The following is a 24123-nucleotide window of genomic DNA, read 5'->3' on the forward strand; positions in this document are numbered from 1 at the left end:
GTGAGGGTTATTGTTGGGAGAGGGAGAGAGAGAAGGGGTTGGTGTGTGAGGGTTATTGTTGGGAGAGGGAGAGGGAGAGAGAGAGGGGGTTGGTGTGTGAGGGTTCTTGTTGAGAGAGAGAGGGAGAGAGAGAGGGGGTTGGTGTATGAGGGTTCTTGTTGAGAGAGAGAGAGGGTTGGTGTGTGAGGGTTATTGTTGGGAGAGGGAGAGGGAGAGGGAGAGGGGGTTGGTGTGTGAGGGTTATTGTTGGGAGAGGGAGAGAGGGAGAGAGGGAGAGAGAGATCTTGTTATACATGGGAGGGAATGAGATGAGCACAGTTGGTCTGAAATGATGAGAGATGTATCCCTAAATACCTCTCTGAGGTCTGATTGGCTAGAATGGTATATGGTCTTGCCCCCACCCCTCTCTCCCTGAGCAGTGAGAATGCCAGGGTCACTTAAACAGACCGTCAAAGGGGAACAACAACATTTGCTTGGCGTTCAGGGTTTGAACAGGGATTTAAGATGATAATTCCACTAATTCAGGTGCAATAGCCAGAGGCATGGTATACGAGGCTTGAACAATACCCTATTTCACGCTCTCTCTCCATTCCTGCTTTCTATGTTTCAGAAGCCCCAGATTGGTCAATATTTACTGTAACATCTGTGGACAGTGTGGTAATAGAACAAAGACAAATGTACAGTATTCCATTCATCTTTACTTAACTAGGCAAATCAGTTAACAACAAATTCTTACTTTCAATGACGGTCTAAGAACAGTGGGTTAACTGCCTTGTTCAGGGGCAGAACAACAGATTTTTAATTTGTCAGCTCGGGGATTTGATCTTGCAACCTTTCGGTTACTAGTCCAACACTCTAACCACTAGGCTACCTGCCGCCCCATCTGCACACAGTACTATTATGTGACACACAGTACAATGCAATGTGTTGTTGCTCACTGCTCATGTAATATATCTGGGTTTGAATTATTACAATGCAGTGTGTTGTTGCTCACTGCTCATTTAATATATCTAAAATTCATATTACAGTATACACTGAGAGTAGAAAAACATTAAAGAGACCTGTTCTTTCCATGACATAGACTGACGGTGAGGAGGCAGGTTAAAGAAGGATTTTCAAGCCTTGAGACAATTGAGACATGGATTGTATGTGTGCCATTCAGACGGTGAATGGGCAAGACAAAATATTTAAGTGCCTTTGAACAGGGTATGGTAGTAGATGCCAGGCCCACCGGTTTGTGTCAAGAACTGCAACGCTGCTGGGTTTTTCATGCTCAACAGTTTCCCGTGTTCATCAAGCATGGTCCACTACCCAAAGGACATCCAGCCAACTTGACACAACTGTGGAAAGCATTAGAGTCAACATGGGCCAGCATCCCTGTGGAAAGCGTTCAACACCTTGTAGAGTCCATGCCCCGACAAATTCAGGCTGTTCTGAGGGCAAAAAGGGGGGGTACCACTCAATATTAGCAAGGTGTCCTTGATGTTTTGAACACTTAGTGTATGTAGGAACTTTAAATGTGTGATTTTGTTGTTAAACATCCAGACATGTTGGTAGCTGAAATTTATTGTAAATATAAAGTGTATTTACAGTAAAGAAATGTGACAATATCTAAAACAACATTACACACAGTACTATGTTTTGGCTTTTGTGTGCTAAAATTAAAAAGATATCTCATTTGATTAGTAAACGTGAAATAATGGATAACTGATATACATTTGTAGATAATAACATCAAGGCAACCTATCAGATATGATGGCACTACAATCACTATTATTAACCTTTCACCAACATATTGTCTGTACAATAAAAAGTCTCAGCTGACATTGTTGTCCAGATAACAGTACAGGTACATGGATACCAGCATCGCTGCCACCTAGGAGAGAGAAACTTGTGTTAGAATTATCTAGATTACAACTACAATAATATGGCTTTAATAACATGTACAGTGGCTTCAGAAAGTATTCACATTTTGTTGTGTTACAACCTGAATATAAAATGGATTACATTGAGATTTTGTGTCACTGGCCTACACACAACACCCCATAATGTCAAAGTGGAATTATGCTTTTATATATAAAAAAGAAAATAAACATTTTGAATTCAGGCTGTAAGACAACAAATTGTGGAATAAGTCAAGGGGTATGAATACTTTCTGAAGGCCCTGTAACAGCTCCTGTATCCAACACTAGCTGTCATTATGGCCGGGAGTTTGTCCTGACATGATGACCTGACCATCGCCATAGCAAAAACTCCCCAGTCCTGGACGGTACGGTTCCTACCTGAACCTACCCTATCATCTCTTCCTGACTGCTTGTGAATGTGCGTGAGTCACTTTATAACATTATGATCAGATTGTAGATCAGATTCCTCAAAGCATCACCACTAGATGTTCAGTACATGCAAATCAATGGCTTTTACTCATCCTGCAACTAGAGGTTGATAGACATGGTACACAGTGATACTCCTGCACTGAACAATGCACAGTCACATTTTCACAGACACTCTTATCCAGAGCAACTTAGAGTATACACTTTTCATACTGGTCCCCCCATGGGGATTGAACCCACGTGTCAGAAGTGCCACACTCTACCAACTGAGCCACACAGGATCATTTATGACCTGTTGATTTTACCTCTAGCCCTCCGATGCCTACGGCTATTCCACCTACGATGTTGGCATGCTTCTGAAGGGCCTCCAACAGCTGTTCAAAACAGCCCTGGAGAGGAACGTGTACAGAACATTCATTATTAATAGGACAATTGTTGTACACGTCTAAGTGGTTTTAAAACACAAGGTCATTAAAGGCATTGGGTCAGATTTGTTACACATTTGCACGTGTTTTTCTCTAGATCAAGTGAAGCTTGTTGAAGATGTTTAGTTTATGATACATTTGAGTGTAAACAAGAAGATTTATGGTTGTTCCTGTGGGAAACAGTGTCACTCTGTGGGTGTCTCACCCAGTCTATGGCATTCGTCCCAAATGACACCCTATTTTCTATATAGTGCACTACTTTTGACCAGAGACGATACCGTCTCTAATAATATTTTGAAAACAGTGCTAAATAAATAAAAGAAAGTTCTAGAAATTGGACTACTTCTTTGTCAGTGTTGTCCTTGTTTGGTTGAGTATAAAACCATCAGAATGGAGAAAGCCCATTGAACTAATGTTACCATAAGAGTCATGCACTGCTCATTATACATAGAACTTTGATCATTCAACATAGGGAGCCATTGGCAGCCGTGGTCTCACCTGAACAGCACTGTGCCATGCCTGCTGCTGGCTGCAGGGGGCAGTGTCTAGCTGGCAGCAGCTGGGTGGGTAGCTGCCCTCACTCTGCTCAGAGTAGTACGAGTCAGTAAAGTCTGTGTAGTTGGTGAAGCCACAGCAGTTCAGCTTCAAGGACACGGAGAGAAAGAGAGAAAATGTGCAATGTAGTATTCTCTCAGCATTCCCTTGTAACACTTGAGTGACATGCTAACAACAATGTGTTGGAGATGGACGAGCACACTGGCAAATGTTCACCAAAAGAAAGGCATTTCATTTAGTTATTGATTTACCATTCAATAAAAAGCAACACAACATGGACGGTTATGTAACAAACAGCTTTTCTTTGGCATTCTACTTAGGTTATTGATTTGTATTCCTCTGTACTTTCTAGCCTGTAGGCTACTTAAAGATGGTGGCTATGGTCCCAGAGAGGTACATGATGTATTGACATGCTTTTAGCAGAGAGAGAGATTCACAAGTCAAGGTCTTTGAATGTATCAAGCATGATAAGGAGAGCTGAGCAATGGCAGAAATGTAGAATTGTGTGCAATTTAAAACACGGTAAGGCACAATACAGAAGCTACACAATACAAAGAGTCAAAGCCATGTCATTACCATTCTAAACTTTTACAGGGTAGAATGTGATTGACATGTGATAGATAGAGCATGACAAACTCAGCAGTTATGGCCCATACCGTATGGGATTAAATATCGCAGATAGGGTTAGCCAGGACTCAGGAGGGCTAGCCACGGAATTGGATGGTTCAGGCTCACCATTGTCTATGAACAACGGCACCTGTCTTTCTCCTGGATAGTGGAGAAATATTGGTAACTTGAGGTAGCCATACCTCGGTCATGGTGCTGTTCCAGATCTTGGTGACCACCGGATCGCTGCCATACTGGTTCTTCAAGACAAAAGTGGCCCATGCTTTAAGAATCCCCTCGGCCTGGAGACCATACACACACACACACACACATGACAATCCCCGGGTGCATATACACGCACCATAGCAAATAGGGCCACTAAGCTCCTAACATCAACGACCTCTACACACACACACACACACACACACACACACACACACACACACACACACACACACACACACACACACACACACACACACAAGGTCACTGAACAAACCTACAACATATAGTCTGTTTTAAGGGAGTGTACAGCTCAGGCAGTCAGCTATGCATCAATAATGAAATAAATGTCTATCTGAACCAAACAAAGCACCTGGGAAATAAAACCCATAGCCTGTCCCTGAGAAGATGACTGGGACATTTTTCTCCATTTTCTCCTTTGTGATTGTAAGTGGTCACATTTACATATATATTGATGCTCCTGTTTGTTCGGTCAGGACACTTTCTCCTATTGTGTTTCATACCATATTTATTTCATACAGAGAGAACATATCTATATAATACAAAGGAATACGTTCATGCCAGAGCTCCTGTTATTGTAGAGAGAGTGAATTCCTATATGACATACAGGCTTGCTTTCTTTCACCACCCTCCCTCTCCCTCTCTCTCCCCCCCCCCTTCTCTCTACCTCCCTCCCTCTCCCTCTCCCCCCCTCCCTCCCTCCCTCCCTCCCTCCCTCCCTCCCTCCCTCCCCTTCTCTCTCTACCTCCCCCTCTCTCCCCCTCCCCACTCTCTACCTCCCTCCCTCTCTCTACCTCTCTACCTACCTACCTCCCTCCCTCCCTCTACCCCTCTCCCTTTCTCTCCCTCTCTCTCCCCCATCTCTCTCTATCTCCCTCTCTCCCCACTCTCTACTTCCCTCCCTCTCTTTACCTCTCTACCTCCCTACCTCCCTCCCATTCTCTACCTTCCTCCCTCTCTTTACCTCTCTACCTCCCTACCTCCCTCCCTCCCTCTACCTCCCTCCCTCCCTACCTCCCTTCCACTCAGTGTGTCCCCGTTTTTTCCATTTTGATTAATAAGCCCTTGGCGTACAGTCACACAAAGACTCAGGGGAGCGAGTGTATGTGTGTGTGTTCAGGGAGCAGGGAGAGAGTAGCCTGAGGGGACGTGGAGACATGCTACAATTAAAAGTGCCCCCCAAGAAGCGGGAAGAGGGGCTCAGATCAGAGGGGTTATTACCAGCTAGCTAATTCATCACTGTCACTCTGCCTGCCTGGTTGCCTGCCCTGCATGCCCCTCGCTACACTGCATTCCCTCACACACACTCATACACACGCACACACGCACACACTCACATATACACTGTGGACAGGAAAAAGGCCTAAACATCCAACACACTGGGCACTGAGCCAGGAGGGAATAATGTACCGACTGTATCAACTAAACTGTGCAAGGAGAGGAGAGTTGTGGAGGATATTAGGCTATATGCCGTTGAGTGTTATTGATCAATCTTCTACATTGTAGAATAATATCGAAGACATCAAAACTATGAAATAACACGTGGAATAATGTAGTAACCAAAAAAGCATTAAACAAATCAATATATATTTTAGATTTTAGATTCTTCAAAGTAGCCACCCTTTGTCTTGATGACAGCTTTGCACACTCTTGGCATTCTCTCAACCAGCTTCACCTGGAATGCTTTTCCAACAGTCTTGATGGAGTTCCCACATATGCTGAGCAGTTGTTGGCTGCTTTTCCTTCACCCTGTGGTCCAACTCATCCCAAACCATCACAATTGGGTTGAGGTCGGTTAATTGTGGAGGCCAAAATCTAAAATCTATTTTGATTTATTTAACACTTTTTTGTTTACTACATGATTCCACATGTTATTTCATAGTTTGGAATTCTTCACTATTATTTTACAATGTAGAAAATAGTAAAAATAAAGGAAAACCCTTGAATGAGTAAGTGTGTTCAAACTTTTGACTGGTACTGTATATACAGTTGAAGTCGGAAGTTTAAATACACTTAGGTTGGAGTCATTAAAACTGGTTTTTCAACCACTCCACAAATTTTTTGTTAAAAAACAATAGTTTTCGCATGTCGGTTAGGACATCTACTTTGTGCATGACACAAGTAATTTTTGCAACATTTGTTTACAGACAGATTATTTCACTTATAATTCACTGTATCACAATTCCAGTGGGTCGGAAGTTTACATACACTAAGTTGACTGTGCCTTGAAACAGCGTTGAAAATTCCAGAAAATGTCATCATGGCTTTAGAAGCTTCTGATAGGCTAATTGACATCATTTGAGTCAATTGGAGGTGTACCTGTGGATGTATTTCAAGGCCTACCTTCAAACTCAGTGCCTCTTTGCTTGACATCATGGGAAAATCAAAAGAAATCAGCCAAGACCTCAGAAAAACAATTGTAGACCTCCACAAGTCTTGTTCATCCTTGGGAGCAATTTCCAAATGCCTGAAGGTATCACGTTCATCTGTACAAACAATAGTACGTAAGTATAAACACCATGGGACCACGCAACCGTCATACCGCTCAGGAAGGAGACGCGTTCTGTCTCCTAGAGATGAATGTACTTTGATGCAAAAAGTGCAAATCAATCCCAGAACAACAGCAAAGGACCTTGTGAAGATGCTGAAGGAAACAGGTACAAAGTTATCTATATCCACAGTAAAACAAGTCCTATATTGACATAACCTGAAAGGCCGCTCAGCAAGGAAGAAGCCACTGCTCCAAAACCACCATAAAAAAGCCAGACTATGGTTTGCAACTGCACATGGGGACTACTTTTTGGGAAATGTCCTCTGGTCTGATGAAACAAAAATAGAACTGTTTGGCCATAATGACCATCGTTATGTTGGAGGAAAAAGGGGGAGGCTTGCAAGCTGAAGAACACCATCCCAACCGTGAAGCACGGGGGCGGCAGCATCATGTTGTGGGGGTGCTTTGCTGCAGGAGTGTCACGTCCTGTCCCTAGTAAGATGTCATTTTCTATAGTAGAGTAGGGCAGGGCGTGACAGGGGGTGTTTTTGGTTTACCTATGTGTTCTATTTCTATGTTTAGGTTCTAGTTTGTCTATTTCTATGTTGGGATTGTTTGGGGTTGATCTCTAATTGGAGGCAGCTGATCCTCATTGCCTCTGATTAGAGATCATATTTAAGTAGGGGTTTTTCTTCCTGGGTTTTGTGGATAGTTGTTTTGTGTTTAGTGTAGTTCACCTGACGGAACTGTTGTCGGTCGTTTTGTTGTTTTGTATAAAAGTATATTCATTAAAAGGAAATATGAGCACTCTACACGCTGCGCCTTGGTCCCCTTTATACGACCCGCGTTACAAGGAGGGACTGGTACACATCACAAACTAGATGGTATCATGAGGAAGAAAAATTATGTGGATTTATTGAAGCAATATCTCAAGACATCAGTCAGGAAGTTAAAGCTTGGTCGCAAATGGGTCTTCCAAATGGACAATGACCCCAAGCATACTTCCAAAGTTGTGGCAAAATGGCTTAAGGACAACAAAGTCAAGGTATTGGAGTGGCCATCACAAAGCCCTGACCTCAATCCTATATAGAACATTTGTGGGCAGAACTGAAAAAGCATGTGCATGCAAGGAGGCCTACAAACCTGACTCAATTACACCAGCTTTGTCAGGAGGAATGGGCCAAAATTCACCCAGCTTATTGTGGGAAGCTTATGGAAGGCTACCCGAAACGTTTGACCCAAGTTAAACAATTTAAAGACAATGCTACCAAATACTACTTGAGTGTATGTACACTTCTGACCCACTGGGATTGTGATGAAAGAAATAAAAGCTGAAATAAATCATTCTCTCTACTATTATTCTGACATTTCACATTCTTAAAATGAAGTGGTGATCCTTACTGACCTAAGACAGGGAATTTTTACTAGGATTAAATGTCAGGAATTGTGAAAAAGTGAGTTTAAATGTATTTGGCTAAGGTGTATGTAAACTTCTGACTTCAACTGTATATACTGTTTATAAATAATATCTCTTTAAATATAAATCATGAAAGTGTTAATTATCTGACATTATTTCATTGTAAGAAACAGAGGAAGCTCTATTGCAGAGTAGCTCTTACCGACAGAAACAACCACCTCTCTGTTTTAATCTCTTATTAAGGCCCTGTAGTAACTTACAGTGTTGTTTTACATTTTTACATCATATAAGCGTCACGTGTCTCCTCTGAATGTCTTTTAGAATAACTATCAAGCAGTCATATAACGCATGTATAACGCTCCCTAAAATTGGTTATTAAATCAGAGTTATTCAGATTCCATCGGGTCATGGCCTTTTGGTTAGATTAGGACGTAGGCCCGATGGGGAAAGAGAGATTTATGTGGTAGATAAAGTAGTAGGAAATAGATCAACACCCTATATGTATTGCCCATTTCATTGTTTCAGAGGTATATTTCGGAGAGTTATTATGTTCATGGATGGCTATGTATATTACTACCCAATCCATATTAATTATTGCAATGATACTGTGTCATCAAAAGCCGGGGATGGGCAGATGCTCGGAGACTGCCAAATACATTATCGAAATGGCAGTGTTCTTTGTCTAGGTAATGAATTAATAGGATTAATGCTAAAAAGCAGCACAATAGATTGACTATAAGCATATCTAATTAAGTAACAATGAGAATCTATAATACACGCCTAGGATCTCTTCTGGCCCTCGACAAAGACCCACCAACATACACAGACACACAAAAATACACACACACACACACACACACACACACACACACACACACACACACACACACACACACACACACACACACACACACATGATTTGCGAGCAGATGCAGGTAGGATTGCCAGGTTTGGTTAGTTAGGGTGTGTAAATTTCAGAGGCGTAATAATCATGTCAAGATCCAGAAGTTGTCACTAGTTACCACAGTCACAAAATCAAAATATATTGTATATTGTTTTTTATTTTTGCTCCAAATTTAAGGTTAGGGTTAGGCAAAAAGTTAGCAGTGTGGTTAAGGTTAGGGTTAGGCAAAAGGTTGTCAGTGTGGTTAAGGTTAGGGATAGGCAAAAGGTTAGCAGTGTGGTTAAGGTTAGGGATAGGCAAAAGGTTATCAGTGTGGTTAAGGTTAGGGATAGGCAAAAGGTTATCAGTGTGGTTAAGGTTAGGGATAGGCAAAAGGTTATCAGTGTGGTTAAGGTTAGGGATAGGCAAAAGGTTAGCAGTTTGGTTAAGGTTAGGGATAGGCAAAAGGTTATCAGTGTGGTTAAGGTTAGGGATAGGCAAAAGGTTAGCAGTTTGGTTAAGGTTAGGGATAGGCAAAAGGTTATCAGTGTGGTTAAAGTTAGGGATAGGCAAAAGGTTATCAGTGTGGTTAAGGTTAGGGATAGGCAAAAAGTTATCAGTGTGGTTAAGGTTAGGGATAGGCAAAAGGTTAGCAGTTTGGTTAAGGTTAGGGATAGGAAAAAGGTTATCAGTGTGGTTAAGATTAGGGACAGGTTTAAATCAGATAAAAAAAATAGAAATGAGGACTTTTGAGTAACTTTGACGATTATTTTCAAGGTTTTTGTGTTTGGAATGACACCGTTACTACGGGAGATGATGCTGTCATAGAATGACTAGGCCTATTGCCCATAATGCTAATTGACTGGAAATTCAAAATCAACTGCGCTGATGTGCTTATAGTCTGACGGGCCCACGTATAAAATCTAAAACAACATCTCATCATGACCCGCTTCCCTGTTTTCCCCAACACTTAAAGTAATCCTCAAATCCCTTCAAATAATGCTGTCAAATAAAGCAAGGTATGTAACAAGTCAAATAAGCTCTTTACCTAAAACACAGGAAAGAAACGTGAGCTGGTAGACATTAGAGAGGTGGAAATTACAATTACACGCTTGGATGTGGTCACATCGGTGCGAGTTCCAAATTTTAGCTGGTCACTTTACTCAAAACATTCTATTTTTGGAGCAGCTAAAACCATGATTTGATCAAACGGTAACATCCTGATTCCTGCATCAAGGTGTTTTCCCTGCTGCCCCTGTTTCTCTCTGTGCCCCCCCGAGTAGACTAGATGAAGAGAAGGGGAGGAAGAGAAAAACACATTTGCACGAAGCTGGCTGTACTGTGTTACGTCTACTCTATGAGACCGGATTGGCTGGAAAAATAAGTAGGCTACTGTTGTGGTTTTGTTTTCGAGTTTCTCCTTGCTCAGTGATTAGCCCCAAGTGAATTCGCCTACAGTATATGATAACCTGTTTGTTCTCAAAAAGATGTATGAAAATGTATCTCTATTGAACAAAATAAACAGAAATTCTGGAGCCCTATTTTGACAGTACAATTATAGAAAAATAGTCTAATTGTCAACCCAAAATTCATGCCAATCACTGGTTTACATGTTATGCATCAAAATATCTTTATTTTGCATTCCTGCTTGGACATGTTGGATGAAACAACGTATTTCTTGAATAAATCTAAGTCTGGAGCATTCCTATACTGTTTTTTAAATATATATAGATAACATGGGGCCAACATTGAATTTGAAAGAGAAAGCAAGTGCCATGATCCCACAGGAAATAGGCCTATGGGAGATTTTTAAATGCTCCGGATTTGAGAATATTGGTATATCCAGAGACCAAAATGCAGAACAGATAAACACATTTTTTATTTGCAGGAGGAGAGAATTTCGTTAAATAAAATGATTCATTTCCAATGATTTACCGTCCGAAAGGACAGGGTGTCCCGCTAGTATTTTACTGAACGGGACTGGAGAAAGAGCAGGAGCGGGACCTATATATGTAAATAGTCTGTTTTGCATATAAAATGCTTTAACTTCAATATTCCAGAGTAATAAATTGCTCAAAGTGAGAGGCGTCGCACATAGCCCCAGGCAATCTGGGAGTCATTAAAGGGCCAAATGTACTGAAGTGGACATAAAGCCCAGTAATTCAATGATGGCCGGGCTATGAAGGAAAATTTACATGGAGATAAAAATCGAGAATGGGAGTGAAAGCTGGAGCAAGAGAGGGAGGAGGGAGAGAGAGACATAAGGAGAGATGATACAAAGAGAGAGAGAAAGAGAGAGGGAGGGAGGTTTGAATCAGAGGTGGAGAGAGAGGGAGACTTACAAATGAAGAGTAGGCGAGGGCCACCGTTCCGGCTGCCACTTCAGCGATGAAAATAATCAGGATGATGGAGAAAAACTTAATAGAACAAGACAAAGAAAAAGGACTTGGCTTTAGAGTAGCTGACTGCAACCTTAACCACAACCATAACACAACCACAAGTTCACAAAATAACCAGAACGCAACCATAACACAACCATAACACAACCACAAGTTCACAAAACAAAACAACACAACCATAACACAACCACAAGTTCACAAACACAAGCATAACACAACCATAACACAACCATAACACAACCACAAGTTCACAAACCAACCATCACACCATACCACAACACAACACACAAATACAATGCAACCGCAACAACTAAACAACCCCTATCCAACCACAACAACTAAACAACCCTTATCCAACCACAACAACTAAACAACCCCTATCCAACCACAACACCTAAACAACAACTAAACAACCCCTATCCAACCACAACACCTAAACAACAACTAAACAACCCCTATCCAACCACAACACCTAAACAACAACTAAACAACCCTTATCCAACCACAACAACTAAACAACCCCTATCCAACCACAACACCTAAACAACAACTAAACAACCCCTATCCAACCACAACAACTAAACAACCCTTATCCAACCACAACACCTAAACAACAACTAAACAACCCTTATCCAACCACAACAACTAAACAACCCTTATCCAACCACAACAACTAAACAACCCCTATCCAACCACAACACCTAAACAACAACTAAACAACCCCTATCCAACCACAACACCTAAACAACAACTAAACAACCCCTATCCAACCACAACACCTAAACAACAACTAAACAACCCCTATCCAACCACAACAACTAAACAACCCTTATCCAACCACAACACCTAAACAACAACTAAACAACCCTTATCCAACCACAACAACTAAACAACCCTTATCCAACCACAACACCTAAACAACAACTAAACAACCCCTATCCAACCACAACACCTAAACAACAACTAAACAACCCTTATCCAACCACAACAACTAAACAACCCCTATCCAACCACAACACCTAAACAACAACTAAACAACCCCTATCCAACCACAACACCTAAACAACAACTAAACAACCCCTATCCAACCACAACACCTAAACAACAACTAAACAACCCTTATCCAACCACAACACCTAAACAACAACTAAACAACCCTATCCAACCACAACACCTAAACAACAACTAAACAACCCCTATCCAACCACATCAACTAAACAACAACTAAACAACCCTTATCCAACCACATCAACTAAACAACCCCTATCCAACCACATCAACTAAACAACAACTAAACAACCCTTATCCAACCACAACAACTAAACAACCCCTATCCAACCACAACAACTAAACAACCCCTATCCAACCACATCAACTAAACAACAACTAAACAACCCTTATCCAACCACAACACAACTCCTACACTCCTCAGGGCTTCGTAATCAGCCTTTGTCCTGTCATATTATTGTAAAGGCCCTTCGATAAAGGACAGCTAACCGTTGATTAGACAAAGGAGAACAGGGAAGTGGTTTAATGTGAACGCTGAAACAACCGATAAGCATCTTCTCCTGGCTGTGAGCTGTAAACAGTAATGTATCCTATATGGACTACTATCCATTAGACTCTATCAGTCTGAGTAATGAACGACTTAGTATGTGATGGTGCTTATGGGGAAAATGTCCTAACTGTGCTACTCATTATTAATGAAATGGACTCTGGGGTAGTTAGCCACATTGTTAATGAACATTAACACACCCTCTTCAGGACTACACTGGAGAAAGATAGTCCATCATGGACATGGTAGCTTGTTTTGTGAACTGTGTAGATAGATTAATTGGGAGTGTGGAGAAGTGGGTATCTAAGGTCTATAATACGGTCATGAATTATATACTGCAGATATAGTTAATAATGTACCTTATGCTTTTGTAGTTATGTTGAGTTAGATCACAATTGTGAGTATAGCAGTTAGAGTAAGTGAGTTGGCTGTGTTCAGCATAGCAGTTAGTGTAAGTTAGTTGGTTGTGTTCAGCATAGCAGTTAGTGTAAGTTAATTGGCTGTGTTCAGCATAGCAGTTAGTGTAAGTTAATTGGCTGTGTTCAGCATAGCAGTTAGTGTAAGTTAATTGGCTGTGTTCAGCATAGCAGTTAGTGTAAGTTAATTGGCTGTGTTCAGCATAGCAGTTAGAGTAAGTTAATTGGCTGTGTTCAGCATAGCAGTTAGTGTAAGTTCATTGGCTGTGTTCAGCATAGCAGTTAATGCAAGTTCATTGGCTGTGTTCAGCATAGCAGTTAGTGTAAGTTAATTGGCTGTGTTCAGCATAGCAGTTAGTGTAAGTTCATTGGCTGTGTTCAGCATAGCAGTTAATGCAAGTTAATTGGCTGTGTTCAGCATAGCAGTTAATGCAAGTTCATTGGCTGTGTTCAGCATAGCAGTTAGTGTAAGTTAATTGGCTGTGTTCAGCATAGCAGTTAGTGTAACTTAATTAGTTGTGTTCAACAGTGGGCCTGTACTCTGGACTGTACCTACCAGTAGCAGAAGACACTTGCTCCCCTTGTGGGCTCCACAGCAGCCCAGTACACCCAGTAGAACCAGCACTCCTCCAATAGCGATGCAGAAGAAGCCCACCTTGACAAACTGCATGTCGAGGGTGAAGAGACTCAGCAGCTGTGGGAACAAACCCTTATCCACACTCACCCAAATCCCCACGCCCAGCAGGGTCAGACCCCCCAGCTGGAAACACACACACACACACACACACACACACACACACACACACACACACACACACACACACACACACACACACACACACACACACACACACACACACACGGGATACACATGGGTCAATACACACAAAGACACTTGCAACCCACAAGGTTCAATGGTTCCTTGAGATGTGTATAGGCTGTGTGCTCTTCCCTGGACACTCCATAGCCACACCCATAGCTACTTAGTTAAATAAAGGTTCAATAAAAAAAATACAAAATAAAAATAAAACCCATAGTTACTTCCTGTTTGAATGAAATAGGAAGTGAGTGTGTCAGGAAGAGGGAAGCCATCTTGACTACATGTTGTGGTCAGAAAAGTTTGGTAACTAGGAAACTGTTTATAGTTTTAAAGCCTAGTTTTCTCATTCTATACAAGTGATAACATTCTTAAAGACTTTTTTAACGATATTGTATCGATTGTCGAGAGAAGTTTTCTCTGCAGACCAAAGTTTGGAAGGCTATTGCTAGGGTCTACAACTGAGCTTGTAAAATCAATCCTTGTTTCATTTCTTGTGGCTGGATTATCTGTATTTTGTAGCTTTTTTGGGGGGATTTCTTGCCTTGTTTTGGGACTGAACTGAATTTCACATTTACTTTTATTGGAGAACAAAGACATTGCTGCTGAACTAAAACAGCCACTTGATTTAGCAGTTTTATCTGCTGGGACAACAGCTCTTTCATGAGGTAATAAGTGTGTTGTGTCACATCATCTGCTGTGTAGCTTTTTCCTGGTGTCAATGACCAAAAGCACCCCCTTTGGCCTCATGGGTGGAATGTTATTCATATTTTTCATAATTTCATAATTAATATATATATATATATATATATATATATATTACTTTTTTTAAATAATGACGAACATCCAGTGTTTCTATGTCAAACAGTGTTGTTCTATTTCAGTCTTCTGGGATGTATACTGAACAAAAATATAAACACAACATGCAACAATTTCAACGATTTTACTGAGTTACAGTTCAGCCAGGCCCACCCACTTGGGAGCCAGGACCAGCCAATCAGAATGATTTTTCCTCACAAATGGGCTTTATTACAGACAGAAATACTCCTCAGTTTCATCAGCTTTCCGGGTGGCTGGTCTCAGATTAAGTCGGATGTGGGGGTCCTGGGTTGTCGTTACACGTGGTCTGCGGTTGTGAGGCCGGTTAGACCTACTGACAAATTCTCTAAAACAACATTGGAGGTGGCTTAAGGTAGAGCAATTAACATTCGAATCTCTGGTAACAGCGGTGGTGGACATTCCTGCAGTCAGCATGCCAATTGCACGCTCCCTCAAAACTTGAGACATTTATGACATTGTGTGACAAAACTGCACTTTTTAGAGTGGCTTTTTTTTGTCCCAAGCACAAGGTGCACCTGTGTAATGATCATGATGTTTAATCAGCTTCTTTATATGCCACACCTGTCAGGTGGATGGATTATATTGACAGAAATGCTCACTAACAGAGATGTAAACACATTTATGCACAACATTTGAGAGAAATAAGCTTTTTGTGCATATGGAACATTTCTCGGATATTTTATTTCAGCTCATGTTGCATTTATATTTTAATGTATTTTTATGTTGCGTTTATATACATTATTGAAATGTCAGTGTTCTTTGTCTAGGAAATGAATGAATATGATTAATGCTAAAAACAAACAGCACAATATATCTGACATGGTACAGGTGTCTTCTTGTTTAAGCCCATAACCATGTGTATGAGGTGTATACTATGTTTCGAAGTAGATTTGTTTAAGACTACCCAGAAACACTCTGTGTGACCCTGATTTAGCCTACTGCAGTAAAAAGGTTAAGAGGGGGTCAGGGAGAGAAGAAGATACATTTATTCTTTCAGCCCAAGGCTTCTGTTATATACCAGCCAAAGAGGACTTGACCTCTTGTTACCTTTTCTAAAGGAAACACTTTCCCCATGACCCTTTTTCTCTCTCCACCAATACCAAACAGCTTAATAGGCAGGGATCCACTTAGTGATCATCTTGACCTGTTCTCTCTGTGTGACATGCAGAAGTCAACCATGGAATTATATCTGGATTAAAATGTAATGTAGGGATCGTCAGGAGGTATCTATCTATTGTCTGATTGGCCAGGAGGAGAACATTATATTTCTACTCGGCTCTGCCTGATGATGTCATAGGACTGCTGGAGAACCAACTCTAGCTCTTTAGGTCTAATCGGGAACTCTGGTCTAGCTCTAAATAAATTGTATTTTATGTACAAATGTAGATACCTACTTCACACATTGATTCATGTAATGGAAGGATTATTTATTTTATACGGGAGATGTGGGGCAATATATTTGATTTTGAAACATATACAGTGCCTTCAGAAAGGTTTCATAGGTTATTGTCCTGCTGAAAGTATCATTAATAACTTCACCATGCTCAAAGGGATATTCAATGTCTGCTTGTTTTATTTTTACCCTTCTACCAATAGGGTTCCTTTTTGCGAGGCATTGGAAAACCTCCCTGGTCTTTGTGATTGAATCTGTTTGAAATTCACAGCTTGACAGAGGGACTTTACAGATAATTGAATTGTTGGGGGTACAGAGATGAGGTAGTCATTCAAAAATCATGTTAAAGACTATTATTGCACACAGAGTGAGTCCATATAACTTATTACATGACTTGTTAAGCATATTTTTACTATTTTTACTTATTTAGGCTTGCCATTATTTAGGCTCGCCATAACAAAGGAGTTGAATTCTTATTGACTAAAGACATTTAAGATTTACATTTTTTATTTATTTGTAAACATTTATTTATTTGTATACATAATTCCACTTTGAAATTAAGGGGTATTGTGTGTAGACCAGTGCCAATAAATCTCAATTTAATCCATTTTAAATTCAGACTGTATCACAACAAAATGTGGGAAATAGTGAAGGGTGTGAATACTTTCTGAAGGCACTATACTGAACTGTATATACCAAACGCCTGGTCTGACAGATCTAATGCTTTTCTTTACCATTGGATCTCATCTGCGCTCTCTCTCTCTCTCTCTCTCTCTCTCTCTCTCTCTCTCTCTCTCTCTCTCTTTCTTTCTCTGTAGGTCAGATCAGTGAGAGAGTGGGTGGATCTCATCTGCGCTCTCTCTCTCTCTCTCTCTCTCTCTCTCTCTCTCTCTCTCTCTCTCTTTCTTTCTCTGTAGGTCAGATCAGTGAGAGAGTGGGTGGATCTCATCTGCGCTCTCTCTCTCTCGCTCTCTCTCTCTTTCTCTGTAGGTCAGATCAGTGAGAGAGTGGGTGGATCTCATCTGCGCTCTCTCGCTCTCTCTCTCTCTCTTTCTCTGTAGGTCAGATCAGTGAGAGAGTGGGTGAATCTCATCTGCGCTCTCTCGCTCTCTCTCTCTTTCTCTGTAGGTCAGATCAGTGAGAGAGTGGGTGGATGTTAAACTATGCTATTCCTTCTCTCCTCCCCACAGAACAGAAAGCATCTGAAACCTGATATTGTCTGTCTTCTCCAATCAGAGCTATGTCAGTCATATACAGGAGGCCTTCTGCTTTCTGTCAGCTGCACATGAAACTAGGCCTGCCAGTCTGTCTGCCTGCCACCATCCTCCCCATCAGCCCTGATGTCTTCCACATGAGAATAATCTCCCCCTGTCTTCCTCTCCTCCCCTCTTCCCCCTCTCCTTTCTCCTCAGGGTATCTTGTCTTTTATTTCTTCCTCCACCTGTTCTCAGTGATGAACGCCCTGCTCGGTAAATGTGATACGACAACCATATTCCCCCTAACTCCTTGTCTGGCAGCGTTTTCCCTCTCCCTGATCTAATTGTGGTTGGCTTTCTCTTTTATTTTTTTGCAGGCTAATGTGGTAGATGGAATGCCACCTGCCTGGGATGCCCTGTCAGACACCACGAGACCTGTCATAGATCACATGGAAATCAGGTTAGGACTAGAGGTCAACTTGGTAAATGGGATAGGTGAGTACAATATGGAAGGGACAAATGAAAGATATTAGGGCTGGAGGGATTGAATAGGAGACTCCTGAACAGAGCCATATAGACCTCTGGAGAGGGGGATGGGTGAATAGATTAATGAATACTGTTGGAAATGCATTCCAGCTGAAGCTGGTTGAGAGAATGCCAAGAGTGTGCAAAGCTGTCATCAAGGCAAAGCGTAGCTACTTTGAAGAATCACAAATAAAAAATATATTTTGATTTATTTAACACTTTTTTGATTACTACATGATTCCATGTGTTATTTTATAGTTTTGATATCTTTACTATTATTCTGCAATGTAGAAAATAGTAAAAATAAAGAAAAACCCTGGAATGAGTAGGTGTGTCCAAACTTTTGACTGGTGCTGTATATAAGTATACACATTTTTTCTTGTTTTCCATGATATTTTGGCATTAATACGTGTCACATATCAGTTTGCAAACAATGTAAAAATAATAATAATAATAATAATAATTATAATACTTGAGTCAATAAAGCCTTCATACAATCATGGTCTCATTTTTGCTTTCTTGAGTTAGGCAGCTACAAAATGCAGGTGTTTCAGCCTAGCTCAGTGCTCTCTATGGTGGTGGGGAAGCCAGCGGAAAATACAGAGCGTAGGGATTGAAAATGTTCTCTAGTTGCGCCGTGATTGGCTCAGAGTTCTGTCACTCATGGTGACACTACGTCACCGCCAAATCTAAGGGTAGAGCTAAAAAATCAACCCCCTTGGGTGCTGCCATAGAGTTACATTAGAAGTGCCCATCCAAGAAGGCTCAAGGTCATTGGCCACAGATACAACGATGTCAAATCACGTTATATCTACAGTAGCTTTGATTGGACTTTCAAAATCGTAGCCAGCAAGCTAACAGTCATCATCATGAATCAAGTCAACAATCTACTGGCAAATCCTTTTTAATCCATGTCAAATGAAGATAAATAATTAAGAGAAAGTATAGATAAAACATATCGGTGCTCATCGGCCATTGGACAAAAACATTACACAACAAGTTTGAATTCACAAATTCAACAATGAGTGGTTGGGAAGGAATCTGTGGTTAACTGCAAGCATTGCAAAGCAATCATTAGCCTACTATTCAAGGGAGTGGGTGTGTGGTTCCAATTCTGGGTTTAAGGGTCTCTTTACCAAGCTTGAAAGGATAAACATTCAACATTGGCCATGCTGTCATTCCAGCATGACTTCTGCCGCGCTCAAGACAACTGGAAACTCAGAACTGGGAAATCTGACTTCGGTGAGTTCAAAACAACTAGGAACTCTGAAAAAAAACAAGCTCCGACTGCAAAAATATACGTTTTGAACGGTCATCCAACTTGTAATTGCAAGTTGGGAACTTGGGCTTCTTGCTAGAGCTCTGACCTGAAGATCACTGACGTCATCATGATTCAACCTTGTTTTTTTCCAAGTTCCCAGTTCTCTTGAAAGCACTATAAATCCAGAGAATTCCAGACTTTGATGACAAAATTGGCCCATGAAGGACCGCCGCGCCACCTTCCTATTCAAGTGAGCACAGCACCACAAGGTGAGTCCAAAATGTCTTGTATGCTGCTTCATAAATGATGTAATATGCCAGGGAGATATGCATACTGTAGCTAAGAAAGTAATACTAAGTGTATGTTGTGCAGTAAGATGTTGGTAGCCCATGTGCCTCACCCTAATAATTTGGTCCCTTTTCTCGTCATAATTTCGCCGACTGTTCTGACATGGTGGTGCACATGTAGCCTATAGCCTGTTTTAGAGAAATGTAATCATTGAATATTGTTAGAGCTTTCATTGTCTGCTTATATGCCCTCTTTATTTATCCTATGGTTCTGATTTGGTGTACAGAGAGAACACTGTAAGAACGGCCCATGTTCTGAATTCTGTTGCTATACATTTCAAAGTGCTGAACAAATAGTTATATTGACAACGTCTGTCCTAGCTCTCACATTATTGTCTAAATCAAAAATACAGATTGCCTCTTATCCGCTCGTCGTCCCCTATGCCATAGTTTGTACATCTCAAGTGTCAGTTGAAACCATGTTTAAGCAAGTCAGCTATGTTTTTTTAAAAGGCAGTAAATGATGCTGAATGAACTGTTTCGCTGCCAGACAAGGCTCCTCTGATAGCCAGGTGTAGCAGTGGTAAGGTGTTGGGACTCTGCTGTTGGGACAGCTTTATGTAGGCCCGAACAGTTTGTGGGCACCGTTTGCCACTGTTATAGTGCAATTAATGTATTGTTTAGTGTTGTGTCGTGTAGTGGCTTGGCTGGCATGCATCCCCCAAAAATTGAGTGGAGTTTGCTTCTACAAGATGTACATTCTAAAATCGTCACTGTTTGTGTTACAGCCTGAATTCAAAATGGATTCAATATTTTTATTTTCTCACCCATCTACACATAATACCCAATAATGACAGTGAAAATTTTGTAGAGGCACCTCTGGCGATGATTACAGCTGAGTCTTTCTGGGTGAGTCTCCAAGAGCTTTACACACCTGGATTGTACAATATTTGCCCATTTATTCTTGAAAAATTATTCAAGCTCTGTCAAATTGGTTGTTGATCATTGCTAGACAGCCATTTTCAGGACTTCCCATAGATTTTTAAGCCTGTCACGAATCCCACTGAAGGTGGCTCCCCTGCCTGCTCGGGCGGCGCTCGGCGCTCGTCGTCGCCGGCCTACTAGCCACCGCTGATCCCTTTTTCCTTTTCTGTTTGTAATGTCTTATTGGTTGCACCTGTTCCCTATTGTGTGTCTTGATTTGGGTTTCTTTAAGCCTGCTTAGCCCGCCCAGGTTTGTGCGGGATTATTTTCTGTCATTGTGTTTTTTGGATGTGCTGGCTATTTCGCCGTGTATTCTCTCTCCGGACTGTGTGCCCGTTGTTACTGGGTTGGTCGTTTTGTATCACGCGCCCGTTGTGTTGGCGTTGACCGTTTTGTACCGGGAAGAATAAATTCATTATTACCTTACCTCTGCTCTCTGCGCCTGACTCCTACCACCACTCCTAGCATCTCGCGACAAAGCCGATATAGGTCAAAACTGTAACTAGGCCACTCAGGAACATTCACTGTTGTCTTGGTAAGCAACTCCCATGTAGATATGGCCTTGTGTTTTAGGTTATTGTCCTGCTGAAACGTGAATTCTTCTCCCAGGTGTCTGTTGGGAAACAGACTGAACCGGGTTTTCCTCTAGGATTTTGCCTGTGCTTATAGGTGTATTTTATTCCTTTATCCTGAAAAACTCCCTAGTCCTAGCCGATGACAAGCATACCTATAACATGGTACAGCCACTACCATGCTTGAAAAAATGAAGAGTGGTACTAAGTGATGTGCTGTGTTGGATTTTCCCCAAACATAACGACAAAAAGTACATTTCTTGGATTTTTTTGTTGTTAAGTGCCTTGTTGTAAACAGGATGCACGTTTTTTAAATGTTTTATTCTGTGCTGTTCTGTGCAGGCTTCCTTCTTTCATTCTGTCACTTAGGTTAATATTGTGGAGTAACTACAATGTTGTTGAACCATGCTCAGTTTTCTCATATCACATCCATTAAACTCTGTAACTGTTTTAAAGTCACCATTGGCCTCATGGTGAAATCCCTGAGCAATTTCCTTGCTCTCCCTGGCAACTGAGTTAGGAAAGACGTCTGTATCTTTGTAGTGACTGGGTGTATTGATACACCATCCAAAGCCTAATTAATAACTTCACCATGCTCAAAGGGACTTTCAGCGTCTGCTTTATTTGTATTTTTTTTACACATCTACAAATCGGTGCCCTTCTTTGTGAGGCATTGAAAAACTGCCCTGGTCTTTGTGGTTGAATCTGTGCTTGAAATGCACTACTCTATTGAGGGACCTTACAGATAATTGTATGCGTGGGGTACAGAGATGAGGTAGTCATTCTAAAATAATTTGAAACACTTTTATTGAACACAGAATGAGTCCATGCAATTTACAATGCAATTTTTACTCCTGAACTTATTTAGGCTTGCCATAACAAAGGGGTTGAATATTTCACTCAAGACATTTCATCTTTTTATTTTGTATTAATTTGTAAAAACTTCTACACACAAAATTCTACTTTGACGTTATGGGGTAATGTGTGTAGATCAGTTGCACAAAATCTCAACATAATCCATTTTAAATTCAGGCTGTACCACAGCAAAATGTGGAATAAGTCGAATGGTGTGAACAGGCACTGAGATAGAGCGTTATGACCTTGTCAAAAGACTGCATCTAACTGTTCTTCCCAGATCCAAATAAGCATGCATAACATGACTTTATTAAGACATGATAGTTTATCATATTGTATGGTGTAGGTTTATTAAATAACTTGGCTCAGGCACTAATGAAAACCCAGTAGAAAAGGACTTACACTTCAACGATCATTTCAACGGGAGCAGCAAAGTGTAATGAAAATGCAGCTTACCAATGCCAAAGTCCCCCTCCATTTCACAAACATCATTAGTTATAAACGCTAGGTGGAAAACGTAGGTAGCAAAATTAGAGAGTTTAAAGTTAATGACATGAGAACTGCTGAGAGAGAGACAGAGAGAGAGAGAGACTTAAAGAGTATCATTTTAGCTTCCTCTCAGTGATTTGTGGTATTTGTGTAACATCGTTGATATGTTGTTGAGTTCATGGTGCTGAGGGAGAGGTGGGGGACAGCGAGAGAAAATACTTCTCTATGCATTAAAAGCCATTGTTTGTTGTTTCATTCACACAGGACTTATAAAGATTTAATGCAATAAATTAACAAATGCAATTACTCTCCCCTCGCTAGCCCCCCCCACCCCCCCGCCCAACCATGTGCATGTATGCAATCAAAAGGGAAACATACTCACAAGGATAAGCAAGTTGAACAAGACCATCATAAATTTGAAGAATGTGAAGCATGCCATTTTAATCTGTAATAAAGAGAACATAAATGATGCCGCTGCTTACTTCTCCCTACCTCTCTCTCACACTCACACACTCAATGAGCTTCTAAAATGCATATATTAATACATTCTGGTCCGTCTCCCGCCATTTAAAATCACTCGCTGTGAAATGATTGTGCCAACAATGCATCCTGGTGATCAAAAGCTAGTTGAACACAAACAGAGAGACCAAAGTAGTCAGTCACAGATGTAACAGGCTCAACAACAGCAACACAGTATCTTTCTACAGTGATCTAAACATATGAAACCCACCTGTGTTGTAGAGACTGCCTCTGTGCCTTAAAGAGATATACCCAGGAGATGACTGCTACCAGTGTGGTGTCTTTTAGGTCCCAGAGAGATGCTTTGTTCTCTGGCAGACCAGGGCTCTTTTCAGTACTGCAGAGGATCCTTTAGAAAGAAACAAGGGGTCCAGGTGTGTTGTACAGCCAGGTGTTCAGAACAGGTAACTGTGGGCGTGTGTGTATGGATGGCGTCTCTCAGGGGTGAGTGAGTGATGGTGTCTGTGATCAGGTATACCAGTACAGGTTGACTTGTACTGCTGTGTCAGAGTGAGGAGGAATACTCTGATGCCCTCAAGGTGGACTGGGTGTGGCCAGGACAGGTACAGGTGACTGTCAGCCAGGTGACAGATGAACAGACTGCGGGGACTGAGTGCTGTGTGTGTGTCTCAGGTCACAGTCTCTTCCTGACCCCTGCAGGTATAAACACAGTAGAGACAGAGAGGGGACACACAGGTACAAGTCTAGTGTCACCTGTAAACTATTCTGTTGTAACAAATAATCTGTGTATAATATTATCATCACACACTGTCCAGATTTATAGCCATACATTTACTCCAGGCTGTGAATCTACAGTGTCACCTGTACGCCATAGGGTTATATTGCATAATCCTCACCATACTGTGCAGATATTAGTATCCCACTGGACACAAACTGGTTGAATCAATGTGTTGTTTTACAGGGTCAGCCATAGTAGTACGGCGTCCCTGGAGCAAATTAGGGTTAAGTGCCTTGCTCAACAGCACATCGACAGATTTATACCTTGTCAGCGAAGGGTGTACAAACCAGCAACCTTTTGGTTACTGGGTTAACGCTCTAACCGCT

At 41.3% G+C, this 24123-nt stretch overlaps 1 protein-coding gene across 2 annotated transcripts; it reads right to left on the minus strand.

Annotated features, from left to right (window-relative positions):
* Positions 1–1548: 1548 nt before the first annotated feature.
* Positions 1549–23559, minus strand: tspan1 (tetraspanin 1). Of its 2 annotated transcripts, XM_029708041.1 has the most exons (8): positions 23270–23559; positions 22922–22984; positions 13877–14080; positions 11293–11367; positions 4120–4218; positions 3254–3397; positions 2636–2719; positions 1549–1876 (listed from the first exon to the last, which is right to left on the minus strand). In XM_029708041.1, the coding sequence occupies exons 2-8, from the start codon at positions 22976–22978 to the stop codon at positions 1817–1819; spliced, it is 723 nt and encodes a 240-aa protein (XP_029563901.1). In that variant the 5' UTR covers positions 22979–22984; positions 23270–23559; the 3' UTR covers positions 1549–1816. The 2 variants fall into 2 exon arrangements, with proteins under 2 accessions (XP_029563901.1, XP_029563903.1); XM_029708043.1 differs by lacking the exon at positions 11293–11367.
* Positions 23560–24123: the final 564 nt, after the last annotated feature.

The sequence above is a fragment of the Salmo trutta genome, chromosome 22 (assembly GCF_901001165.1).
Source record: "Salmo trutta chromosome 22, fSalTru1.1, whole genome shotgun sequence".
Lineage (NCBI taxonomy): Eukaryota > Metazoa > Chordata > Actinopteri > Salmoniformes > Salmonidae > Salmo > Salmo trutta.

Excerpts from the sequence above, each read along its gene's own strand:
- tspan1 (XM_029708041.1), bottom strand. The coding sequence starts at position 22,978 with ATGGCATGCTTCACATTCTTCAAATTTATGATGGTCTTGTTCAACTTG. Across the intron at positions 11,368-13,876 it reads GCAAGTGTCTTCTGCTACTG|TTTTTCTCCATCATCCTGAT; the intron begins GTAGGTACAGTC and ends TGTTCTATTAAG. Across the intron at positions 3,398-4,119 it reads GGAACAGCACCATGACCGAG|CTGAACTGCTGTGGCTTCAC; the intron begins GTATGGCTACCT and ends GTGTCCTTGAAG.